The 12,567-nt window shown below is 39.3% G+C and overlaps 1 protein-coding gene across 1 annotated transcript in view; it reads left to right on the top strand.

Annotated features, from left to right (window-relative positions):
* The window catches only part of LOC133568333 (myomegalin-like), a 55,782-nt gene extending 46,958 nt beyond the window's left edge, over positions 1-8,824 (top strand). Inside the window, exons 37-41 of the mRNA XM_061920207.1 lie at positions 973-1,116; positions 1,186-1,324; positions 1,396-1,442; positions 1,581-1,635; positions 7,089-8,824. Of these exons, the coding sequence (XP_061776191.1) occupies positions 973-1,116; positions 1,186-1,324; positions 1,396-1,442; positions 1,581-1,635; positions 7,089-7,198 (495 nt within the window). The 3' untranslated portion in view covers positions 7,199-8,824. The remainder of the gene's footprint in view (positions 1-972; positions 1,117-1,185; positions 1,325-1,395; positions 1,443-1,580; positions 1,636-7,088) is intronic.
* Positions 8,825-12,567: the final 3,743 nt, after the last annotated feature.

Raw genomic sequence — 12,567 nt, 5'->3', positions numbered from 1 at the left:
CAAAAAGTAAAATTTCTGACTTTTTAAAAAGTCGCTGTGTACACGGACGTAGGGAGAGGTACAGAGTGCTAATAAACCTTAAAAACCCTGCCTTTGCGTGCCAGCCCAGTCACATATCATCTACGGCTTTTCACATTCACAAGTGAATGCAATGTATATTTGTTCAACAGCCATACAGGTCACACTGAGGGTGGCCGTATAAACAACGTTGACACTGTTCCAAATATGCGCCACACTGTTAACCCACACCAAACAAGAATTACAAACACATTTCGGGAGAACATCCGCACCGTAACACAACATAAACACAACAGAACGAATACCCAGGAACCCTTGCAGCACTAACTCTTCCGGGAAGCTACAATATACACCCCCGCTACCCCCACCCCGACCCCAACCCCGCCCACCTCAACCTCCTCATTGTCTCTCTCAGGGAGAGCATGTCCCAAATTCCAAGCTGCTGTTTTGAGGCATGTTAAAAAAAGATAATGCACTTTGTGACTTGAATAATAAATATGGCAGTGACATGTTGGCATTTTTTCCATAACCTGAGTTGATTTATTTTGGAAAACCTTGTTACATTGTTTAATGCATCCAGTGGGGCATCACAACAAAATTAGGCATTAATTCCATGACTGTATATATTGGTATCGGTTGATATCGGTATTAGTGTTTAAGAGTTGGACAATATCGGATATCAGTAAAAAAAAAAAAGCTATTGTTTGACATCTCTAGTGGGAATTAATTTAACTGTTTCTTTTTACAAATGCACTTTTTTTTTTAAGTTGCAAGTGAGATACGCTTATTTAAAGAAAAGAAAAGAAATGTAAAACCGCATCAATGTACCTGTATACAAACTAAAGATGCATTAGTTATCGATTTTTAATCTAATTGTAGCTCCTGAACCGTAATCGAATGGTGAGGTGTCCAAATATTCCCACCACGACATGTAATGCATTTCTCTCCCTGCAGTTTTTGGAGTACGTCAGCACCAAGAGCGTCCTGTCCAACACCAAGACTCTGAGGCAGATTCTGGAGGAGTCGGCGTCTCTGCTGAAGATGTTCTGGAGGGCGGCGCTGCCCAGCAGTGACGCCTCCATCCCCAACCTGCAGAAGGTTTGTACCTCATGACTTGTCTTGGTCAGGAGGAATCCCTGAAACATGTCCACCATGGCCTTGACACAGGAGCAGTCCCTGCAGGAGGAGATCTTGTCCCTCAAGCTGCGCGTGTCTGAGCAGGAGGAGGTCCTGAAGGGGACCATACAAAGGCTGAGGAGCACCAGCCGCACCAAGGAGAGCATGGAGCATTTTATAGTCAACCAGTGTAAGTCTGGATCACCACCTGCAGTACTGAGTCTTTCTTTCACATACTTTCACGTGGCTTTGTTTTGTCAGTGTCAAGGACTCGTGATGTGCTGAAGAAAGCCAGGACAAACTTGGAGGTAATGTAAAAAAAGAAAAAAAAGTTACAAGTTTGTACGTGTCTAAACGTGTCGTTAGTGATTCTATACTTGTGACTCCATCACCTTTTGTCTGTTACTTCCTGGTCTCACACTCGCCTCTGCGTGTGAAACCTCCAGAAGAACGAGCTGAGACTTTCTTCTCTTAGCTCCTCCTCTCGCTCGCCCTCTGCTGGTAATTGTCCGGCCCAACAGGTGGAAGCTGTCCCAGGTGCTCTTCGTTCTGGGGCAGTTTCTACTTTGGTGTGCATTTGCTTGTTTGGAATCACATCTCACCCTCTCATTCACCCTCTTGTTGTTGCCTTCACTCCATGTAAAGTAGCAGCAGAGTGGAAAAACAAGTTGGCTTCAGATGCTTAATTGTGTCTCATTGTATCCATTAAAACATATCCAGTTGTACTGCAAGCCTTGCGTTGAACGTGAAATTTACGCATCCTGTGATTGGATATGTCATCGGGACTATTGGCAGTTGAATTTGAGAACAGAGAGTTGAGAGACAGTTGCGATAGCCAATCCGATCACAAGTTGTTGACAGTAGCTGTTCTCTTACAACTAAACAACTCTTGTTGTTTAACTGTGTCATTCTTGTCATTTAATTGTTACATGTGTAATTGTCACCATCATGTATATTTGAGAAGTGTGTACTTTAAATTAAACTTTATTGACCGGAAGTTGCATAAGCCAAGCAGAGAAATTTACGGTATATGTTTTCATTGCTGATGTATTTTAATTGATTTTTAAATGCGCCAGAAAATAACCAGTTTTGTACACTGGTGATATGATTCAATTCCTACTAGGGTGTTAAAGGCCTACTGAAATGAGATGTTCTTATTTAAATGGGGATAGCAGGTCCATTCTATGTGTCGTACTTGATCATTTCGCAATATTTCCATATTTTTGCTAAAACATCGACGATAAAGTTTGCAACTTTTGGTGCTGATAAAAAAGCCTTGCCTTTACCGGAAGTCGCAAACGATGACGTCACAAGGGTGAGGACTCCTCACGTCCTCACATTGTTTATAATGGGAGCCTCCAGCAGCAAGAGCTATTCGGACCGTGAAAACGACAATTTCCCCATTAATTTGAGCGAGGATGAAAGATTCGTGGATGATGATATTGATAGCGAAGTATTAGAAAAAAATAATAAGAATAAAATAACGTTTAAAAAAAAAATAGGCAATTCCATTGGGACGGAATGTTTGATGTTTTTAGACACATTTACTACGATAATTCTGGGAAATCCCTTATCCTTCTATTGCGTTGCTAGTGTTTTAATGAGATTAAATAGTACCTGATAGTCGGAGGGGTGTGTCCACGGGTGTCTGGAGGCCAGTCTCTGAGGGAACGCGATGGCAGCTGCATGGACGGCGCAAGCTCAGCTGATCTCCGGATAGAGGCGACTTTTTACCACAATTTTCTCACCGAAACCTGCCGGTTGACAAGTGGTAGGGAACCATATTCGCTTGACCGCTCTGATCCATAGTAAAGTTTCACCTTCGGGAATTTTAAACAAGGAATCACCGTGTGTTTGTTTGGCTAAAGGCTAAAGCTTCCCAACTCCATCTTTCTACTTTGACTTCTCCATTATTAATTGAACAAATTGCAAAAGATTCAGAAACACAGATGTCCAGAATACTGTGTAATTGCACGATGAAAAGAGACGACTTTTAGCCGCAAATGGTGCTGCGCTAATATGTCCTCTACAGTCCGTGACGTCACGCGCACGCGTCGTCATTCCGCGACGTTTTCAACAAGAAACTCAGCGGGAAATTTAAAATTGCAATTTAGTAAACTAAATTATAATTGATATATAAACTATCAGACTGCGTAGTCGGTAGTAGTGGGTTTCAGTAGGCCTTTAATGTGTTTCTGAATAATATTTCTCCAGCAATGGTCATGTGGTGACACCAATAATGATATTTTGAGAGGTAATCATTGAAGTCGGACATCACTGAAGGCCTAGGTGAGGAACGCACGGCCCGTCACTGCGTAAAATTGTATGAAGAAGAAGCTTCTGCAACATTGATGTCTTCTTTGCTGCCGTTCTGCACACGCATCATCGCCTCTCGGCTCGTCAAAGTTATTCTACATTATAAATCATAATAGGAGGATTTAGCCTTGAATCTCGAAGTTCGAGATTACATTTGAGTTAATAACCAGAGATGGAGACAAATTATCATACTTGCCAACCCTCCCAATTTTTCTGGGAGACTCCCGAATTTCAGTGCCCCTCCCGAAAATCTCCCGAGGCAACCATTCTCCCGATTTCCACCCGGACAACGGTGTTGGGCGTGCCTTGAAGGCACTGCCTTTAGCGTCCTCTAAAACCTGTCGTCACATCCGCTGTTCCTCCATACAAACAGTGTGTCAGCTCAGTCACATAATATATGCGGCTTTTACTGACACACACAAGTGAATGCATAGCATACTTGGTCAACAGCCATACAGGTCACACTGAGGGTGGCCGTATGAACAACTTTAACACTGTTACAACTATGCGCCCCACTGTGAACCCACACTAAACATGAATGACAAACACATTTCGGGAGAACATCTGCACCGTAGCACAACATAAACACAACAGAACAAATACCCAGAACCCCTTGCAGCACTAACTCTTCCAGAATGCTACAATATAGGGGGTGATCAAGGGTGATGGGTCAAATGCAGAGAATAATTTCGCCACATGTAGTATGTGAGTGACAATCATTGGTACTTTAACTTTATATACACCCCCGCTACCACCAAACCCCCTGACCCCCAAACCCCGCCCACCTTAACCCCGCCCACCTTCTCCCGAAGTCGGAGGTCTCAAGGTTGGCAAGTATGCAAACTACACTGCAACAGAAGACTGTCAGACTCAGCAGCAACCTTTTAGCACTTAGCAATACTGCTACATGATACTTGGTGTTTACCTCAAGCTGAATCTGTTTAGTAGAATTTCTAAACTTGTAGTTCATCCTCCTCAATATAAGATGCTTGACCACCATTTGTCCCAAAGTAATTGTTATTAGCTCTCACAAATTCTGCATGATTTGCATTGTTGTTGACGAGGAAGCGAGCTACGGTTCCTACCTCTACGTCACGCGGTCACATTACTTCTGATCACAAAATGGCTTGGGAATCTCCGCAAGCTTGACACTATTTTGATCACATTTACTTTGGGAGTCATTAGGTGTCATAATATGATAACAGCTTCACTATAGAGGCCACTTGTTTTTCCACTCTACAGCTACTTTAACAACAGAAATGTGTGAAATTTGTCAGCATGTGAGTTGCCAACATCATCACTGTGCAAAGAAAACACCGACATAAAAAATGCAATACGTCTAATTGTATCTATAAGAAACATGGTGAACTTAACAAGACAATTGGGACTTTTCTACGCTTGCAACTTCATGGGAAGAGTTCAGGAAAAACCCAGTGCACAAAGCAAGGTCCAAAAAAAGACGCTCAGATGAGTTTGGTGTGGAGCAATCCCTTTGAAAACCTCTTTGGGATAAACTAAAACGAAGTCTGTCAGCCTGCCGCTCCATATTGATCATATCTTACTTCCTGTTGGTGTGTCGTCGTTGAGGTCTGGCGCACTAGATGGAATGAATCACTATTTCCTCAAATCATTTATGGCCTTTTGAAGGGCGACGGATGTTGAGTAACTATTCCTTTAAAAGACTGTCTCGTTAGTATACTTCTTCTTTTTACCTGTTATTTATTTACAGTCAAGGCATTGTATATAATATATATATATATAGCTCAGGCCAAACGTTTCGACACACCTTCTCATTCAATGTGTTTTCTTTATTTTTATGACTATTTACGTTGTCACATCAAAACTATGAATGAACACATGTGGAGTTATGTACTTAACAAAAAAAGGTGACATAACTGAAAACATGTTTTATATTCTAGTTTCTCTTCAAAATAACCACCCTTTGTTCTGATTACTGCTTTGCACACTCTTGGCATTCTCTCGATGAGCTTCAAGAGGTAGTCACCTGAAATGGTTATCACTTCACAGGTGTGCCTTATCAGGGTTGATTAGTGGAATGTCTTGCTTTATCAATGGGGTTGGGACCATTAGTTGTCTTGTGAATGAGAAACTGTGTCCAAACTTTTGGCCTGTACTGTACATATACAGGTGTGTGTGTGTGTGTGTGTGTGTGTGTGTGTGTGTGTGTGTGTGTATATATGTATATAAATATTTATGTATATATATATGTATGTATATATGTGTGTGTATATATATGTATGTAAATATATATGTATATATATGTGTGTGTGTACATATATGTATATATGTGTATATATATATGTATATGTATATATGTGTGTGTGTGTATATATATATATATATCCATCCATCCATTTTCTACCGCTTATTCCCTTTCGGGGTGGCGGGGGGCGCTGGCGCCTATCTCAGCTACAATCGGGCGGAAGGCAGGGACAAGTCGCCACCTCATCGCAGGGCCTATATATATATATATGTGTATATAAATATATATGTATATATGTGTGTGTGTATATATATATGTATATAAGTATATATATGTGTGTGTGTATATATATGTATATATGTGTATATATATGTATATAAATACATATGTATATATGTGTGTGTATATATAAGTATGTATATGTGTGTGTGTGTGTGTGTATATATATGTATATAAATATTTATGTATATATATATATGTGTGTGTATATATGTATATATGATGTGTATATATTTATATACTGTATATATTTATATGTATATACATATGTGCATATATATAGATGTATATATATGTATATATACATATGTATATGTGTGTATAGATGTATGTATGTATATGTATATATACATATGTATATATATATGTGTGTATATACATATGTATATATATATGGGTGTGTGTGTATCTATATATGTATATATATGTATACATATAAGTGTATATATGTGTGTATATATATATATATATACTGTATGTGTGTGTATGTATATATGTACAGTATATGTATGTATATATATATATATATATATATATGTGTGTGTGTATCTATATATGTATACGTGTGTATGTGTATATATGTGTGTATATATACACACATGTATATATATGTGTGTGTGTTTATATATATAGATTTATATATATAGAGATGTATATATGTACAGTATATGTATGTATATATATATATATATATATGTGTGTGTGTATCTATATATGTGTAAATATATATATATATGTATATATGAGGTGGTTTAAAAATCGTGTTAAGCACTGTACAGTAATTCATTATTTAAATGTTTTATGCATTTTACTAAGCACCTTTTGATATCCATTTAAAAATGTGTTGAGTAAAAACGAAATACCTTTTTTTTAGCCCTGAGTACCTTGAAGGTAGAAAAGCGCTATACAAGTACAACCCATTTATCATTTATATACACCTGCTCCTATTTGCAGTTAAGTACATAAACATCACTGACCAGTAAATTGGGAAATATATTACCAAATAAATACGGTACTCCTTGCTCACATTTCAGCACGCCGCCTGCAACATCTAACAAAAGTGCAACAAACTCTGCCTCAATGAGACAATATTGTCTAATTCACCAACAATCTCATCTCTCTCTCGTGCATTCAGCTACGAAGCCAGGAGGGGGTGCCAGAGAGCAGCCTGCTGCTGGCCTTCAGCTGAAGGCCGGCAAGCTGCGTCCTGCGGCGAGGAAGCGCAGCAGCCAGTGTTTGCTGTAGCGGCCTCCTCCATGCTACCACTTGTGACCTCTGCGTCTTTAAAGAGCCACAACCCTCCTGATCTTCCAGCAGGCCTTAGCGAACAGACCCGTCCCAGCCTCCCAAATCAGCAGTTTTTGAGTGTAACTGCCAGGCGGTGTGCCTGTGTGACAGAAGGTGTGTGAAAGGTGTCTCTGGTGGTGGCTGTGATGAGCTGCTGGAAGATGTGGCGCATCTTCTTGCGAGATGGGTGGGGAAAAGGGTGGTTTTGTGCATGTTAGAATGAGGTTAGCGAGAGGAACGCTGCACTTGTCATACATGGAAGTGCAGCGTGGGATGGAGGGCAGTTCACTCAAACTCACTGGCATCCAAATTCTTAGTTTCATATTCACGGTGGAAGCTCAGCAGTAATCATCCACGCGTAAAAACCAGCAAAAGCCTCCATTTTTACTCACCAGCTTCTTTTTTTGTATCGATCTTAAGATCTGCACGTGGTCTGAACTAAGTACCCAAAACAGAAGGGAGTGTTGGTATGAGCATGTGCAATATAATGCCCACCATTGTTCTCACACTGGAGTGTTGCATGAGAGTGCGTTTAAATAGTAAACCTAAAAAAATCCAAAGTTATGGGACAGGATATTGCCATGACTTGCCAAAGTTTGAAATACACACCATGGATTTTCTAACTGTGGTGTTGCACAGGCTCCATTTAGGAGTGCTTTATTTGATGAGGAATGGAGTGAAATCATACATTTACTACCAACCGAAGCCAAATGAAATGTTTTAACTGCGAGTACAAGAAACTATGCCATCATAAATGGTGGTACTTGCCGTGCAAACTACGTATGAAGTAGTACTTGGTGTGAAAAGTACTGAGAAGACTTGCCTTAACCGTGGGAATGTACCTTCAGCATACAGAGCTCTGCTTTGGGTTTTTCCCAATCCTGAGATTCATTTTGGACCAAAACGGACACAAAAAAAAGATCATTCTTTAGTAATGATTGTACTAAATAATATTGTCATGGCTCAGTCATACTTTGGCAGGCTGCTGGTGGGATCATTGTTCTGTACATTTTGGTTGGTTGTTCATGCTTGTACATGTGCCATTCATGCTGTAAATAACTTGCTTTTATCACTTTGGTGTGTGGGTGTGTGCTTAATTGTTACATTTGTGTTTTTTTGCAAACTTGGAACATTTTGGGGTCGCTGTGCAATAACTTTAGATTGATGTTAAACATCACGCGTGTTGCCGCCAGGTGTTATTTATACGTAGCGTGTGTTACTCTACTATGCCTTTTACCACGCCCACTTATTGGGCAAGAATTGTGTCGGTTGGCTTGAGAGCTGCTTCAGTGAGCGTGTGCCAAGTGCAAACCAAGCCTTATTGTTAGTGTTTAAGAAGGGAATGAAAGAGCGGATGTATATACAGTACAGTACAGTACAGTACAGTGCAGTAGTGTTGCTGCAGCTTTTTACACGGCTAGAAAGAGAAAGCTTTGTTTTGCTTAATGAACTAGAAAGCCGATGCAGGACTCATCTACTCCTTTACACGTGTCCTGTCTCTGATGACACTTAACTGTGTGTTGTGTTGCCAAAAGTATTATTTTTCTGGACGGGGGAAGAAACAATAAAATGTTTTAAAACAAAGCTGTGTTTCTATGTGCTTTTTCACAACAAAAATAATACATTTGTACAATGTTGTTCCATTTTCTTTTTTGATATTAACAATTTAAAAAAGTATATATTTCACGTTTGTACTTCTAAATGGGAAAACCAATAAGAGTTTAAAAAAAATTGCCAGTTGTGCATCTCCATATATATATATATATATATATACACACACTATGTATGTATATATATATATATATATATATATACACACACATATTCTTAAACAATTATTTATATATATATATTCATAAATATATGCATATATACATGTATATATAATGCATATATGTTTATACATATATATATATACATACATATATATATATATATATATACATATATATATATGTATACCGTATTTCCTTGAATTGCCGCCGGGGCGCTACTTAATTTAAAACCTCTTCTCACTCCTGCGCTTACCTAAGGCATGCGGTAAAAGTAAGCATGCCCTAATTATTTTAAAACCTCTTCTGACTCCGGCACTTACCAAAGGTATGCAGTAAAAATTTGAGTGTGATGTCAGCTTGGACATTAAATCCTACTGAATAGCTCTTAATCTTCTTCCCTTTATGCGATTTCAAATTACCGGTATTGAAATTAGCCTTCTCATATTTTGAAAATGATGACAGGGGAAGTGTCACCCGTGACGTCACGAGTTTGACCGGGCGGTAATACTAAGCATGCGCTAATTATTTTGGGAAGTGAGTTTGACCCGGCAGTAATTCAAGGAAGGCGCATACTATATGCCCTGCAGCAATTCAAGCAAATACGGTATACATGTTAAGCCAGCAGAGAAGGCCTTGCTGGCCCTGACCGCACACCAGTAGTATGTTTGTGTTATATTTGTTGGCCTAACATGACCAGAAATCCTGATGTTAAAAATACAATCATTATTTAATTTACTTTCCCTAAATATCTAAAAAATATTCATATTCTCTTCATATCATATTATGCTCCTTCCATTGCTGTTGTTTTTAGTTTTAGTTTGTATCCAATCAGAATTCAGCTCCCTTATGTTGCCATGTTGTATGAAATCTGCCAGAGACCTTCAGAATCAACAATGCGGGGGTCCGTGCTCTGTAAGTGAACGGGCACATACAGTTGATGGATAATTGCCATAGCCAATCAGATCACGAGTTGTTGTCAGTAAGGATTTCTAGATGGCCTCACGTTGAACGTAACATTTACACATCCTGTGATTGGATGCTCACCGGGACCGTTAGCGGATGAATTTGAGAACACATACAGTTGATAGACAGTTGCGATAGCCAATCAGATCATGAGTTGTTAACAGTAGCTTATCTAGGTAGCCTGATGTTAACAAGACTGTGATTGGATACTCACTTGTCATTACAAAGTGAGTATCCAATCACTAGTTGCAATTTGGCAGGAAGCAGGAAGTGTTGCGCCGTAGCCATACCGGGATAGCAGACAAGGAGAACAAAACGTGGATTCGGTGGCAGATAAATTGTAGAGTCCCAGAAGAGTTGGTGCTGCAGGGAATTCTGGGACTTTGTTCTGCTGTGTTATGTTGTGTTGCGGTGCAAATATTCTCCCGAAATATATTCGTCATTGTTGTTTAGTGTGGTTTCACTATACGGCACATGTTTATGACAAGGTTGGTGTTGTTCCTACGGCCACCCTTAGTGTGACATGTATGGCTGTTGAGTAAGTATGGTCTTCATTCACGAGTGTCCAAAAATGAACAATATCTTCAAAAGTAGCAATGATCGGACAGATTGAAATCTCTACTTGATTTCTTCAATTTAAGACCATTATTAACCCATCAAATGCCACAACATATTTGCAAGTTCATTGTGAAGAAGGATATTTAAAGAGAAACTACATCTTGTGAGACCATGTCGGTCAACCTCGAAAGCTTGCTCAGCTGTTGTGGGACGACCAAGGGTACCACTGGGTTGTACAGCTTCGAAAAGTGAGTTCAAATATTTTATTTTTTCACTTATATTTTTTTGCAATTTTTAATTTTATTTTTATTTTATATTTCAGTACCACAAAAGATATGTTGTAATTGCTGATGCATTTTAATTTATTTTTAAATGCGCCAGAAATGTGATTCAACGCGCAGTAGTGCGTAAATGTGTTTCTGAATAATATTTCTCCAGCAATGGTCATGTGGTGACATCAATTATGGTATTTTGAAAGGTAATCATTGAAGTCAGATATCACTGAAGGCATAGGTGGGACATATATATATATTTATGTATATACAAACCCCGTTTCCATCTGTGTTGGGAAATTGTTAGATGTAAATATAAACGGAATACAATGATTTGCAAATCCTTTTCAACCCATATTCAATTGAATGCACTACAAAGACAATATATTTGATGTTTAAACTTTTTTTTTCGCAAATAATAATTAACTTAGAATTTCATGGCTGCAACACGTGCCAAAGTAGTTGGGAAAGGACATGTTCACCACTGTGTTACATCACCTTTTCTTTTAACAACACTCAATAAACGTTTGGGAACTGAGGAAACTAATTGTTGAAGCTTTGAAAGTGGAATTCTTTCCCTTTTTTTTTTATGTAGAGCTTCAGTCGTTCAACAGTCTGGGGCTTGGCTGTGGTATTTTACGCTTCATAATGCCCCACACATTTTTTATGGGGGACGGGTCTAGACTGCAGGCGGGTCAGGAAAGTACCCACACTCTTTTTTTACGAAGCCACGCTGTTGTAACACGTGCTGAATGTGGCTTGGCATTGTCTTGCTGAAATAAGCAGGAGCGTCCATGAAATGGACAACGCTTAGATGGCAGCATATGTTGTTCCAAAACCTGTATGTACCTTTCAGCATTAATGGTGCCTTCACAGAAGTGTAAATTACCCATGCCTTGGGCACTAATGCACCCCCATACCATCACAGATGCTGGCTTATAAACTTTGCGTCGATAACAGTCTGGATGGTTCGCTTCCCCTTTGGTCCGAATGACACGATATCGAATATTTCCAAAAACAATTTGAAATGTGGACTCGTCAGACCACAGAACACTTTTCCACTTTGCATCAGTCCATCTTAGATGATCTCGGGACCAGAAAAGCCGGCGGTGTTTCTGGATGTTGTTGATAAATGGCTTTTGCTTTGCATAGTAGAGCTTTAACTTGCACTTACAGATGTAGCGACAAACTGTTTTTAGTGACAGTGGTTTTCTGAAGTGTTCCTGAGCCCATGTGGTGATATCCTTTAGAGATTGATGTCAGTTTTTGATACAGGGGAATGATCAAAGGTCACGGTCAGTCAAAGTTGGTTTCCGGCCATGCCGCTTACGTGGAGTGATTTCTCCAGATTCTCTGAACCTTTCGATGATATTATGGACCGTAGATGTTGAAATCCATACATGTCTTGAAATAGCACTTTGAGAAATGTTGTTCTTAAACTGTTTGACTATTTGCTCACGCAGTTGTGGACAAAGGGGTGTGCCTCACCCCATTCTTTCTTGTGAAAGACTGAGCATTTTTTGGGAAGCTGTTTTGGTTATGCCCGTTTGATTGTGGACTATTACTGACACCTAGTGGCGATGAGAAATGCTGCGCGTCATTAGTTTGGGCACTTCCGTTTTACGATGTTAGTCCAGTTCATAAACAATGAGAAGTAGACGAGTTTTTTAACTCTTGCAAGCCATGGAAAAGATAAGTCTGTAAGTAAACTGTTCAATTTGTTTATGTAACTCAATACTAAGGTGGAAAGTGGCTAAAT

Source organism: Nerophis ophidion, linkage group LG14 (genome assembly GCF_033978795.1).
Source record: "Nerophis ophidion isolate RoL-2023_Sa linkage group LG14, RoL_Noph_v1.0, whole genome shotgun sequence".
Taxonomy (NCBI): Eukaryota; Metazoa; Chordata; class Actinopteri; order Syngnathiformes; family Syngnathidae; genus Nerophis; species Nerophis ophidion.
The sequence above is the reverse complement of the archived record's forward strand: the minus strand, read 5'-3'. Positions and strand labels throughout refer to the sequence as shown.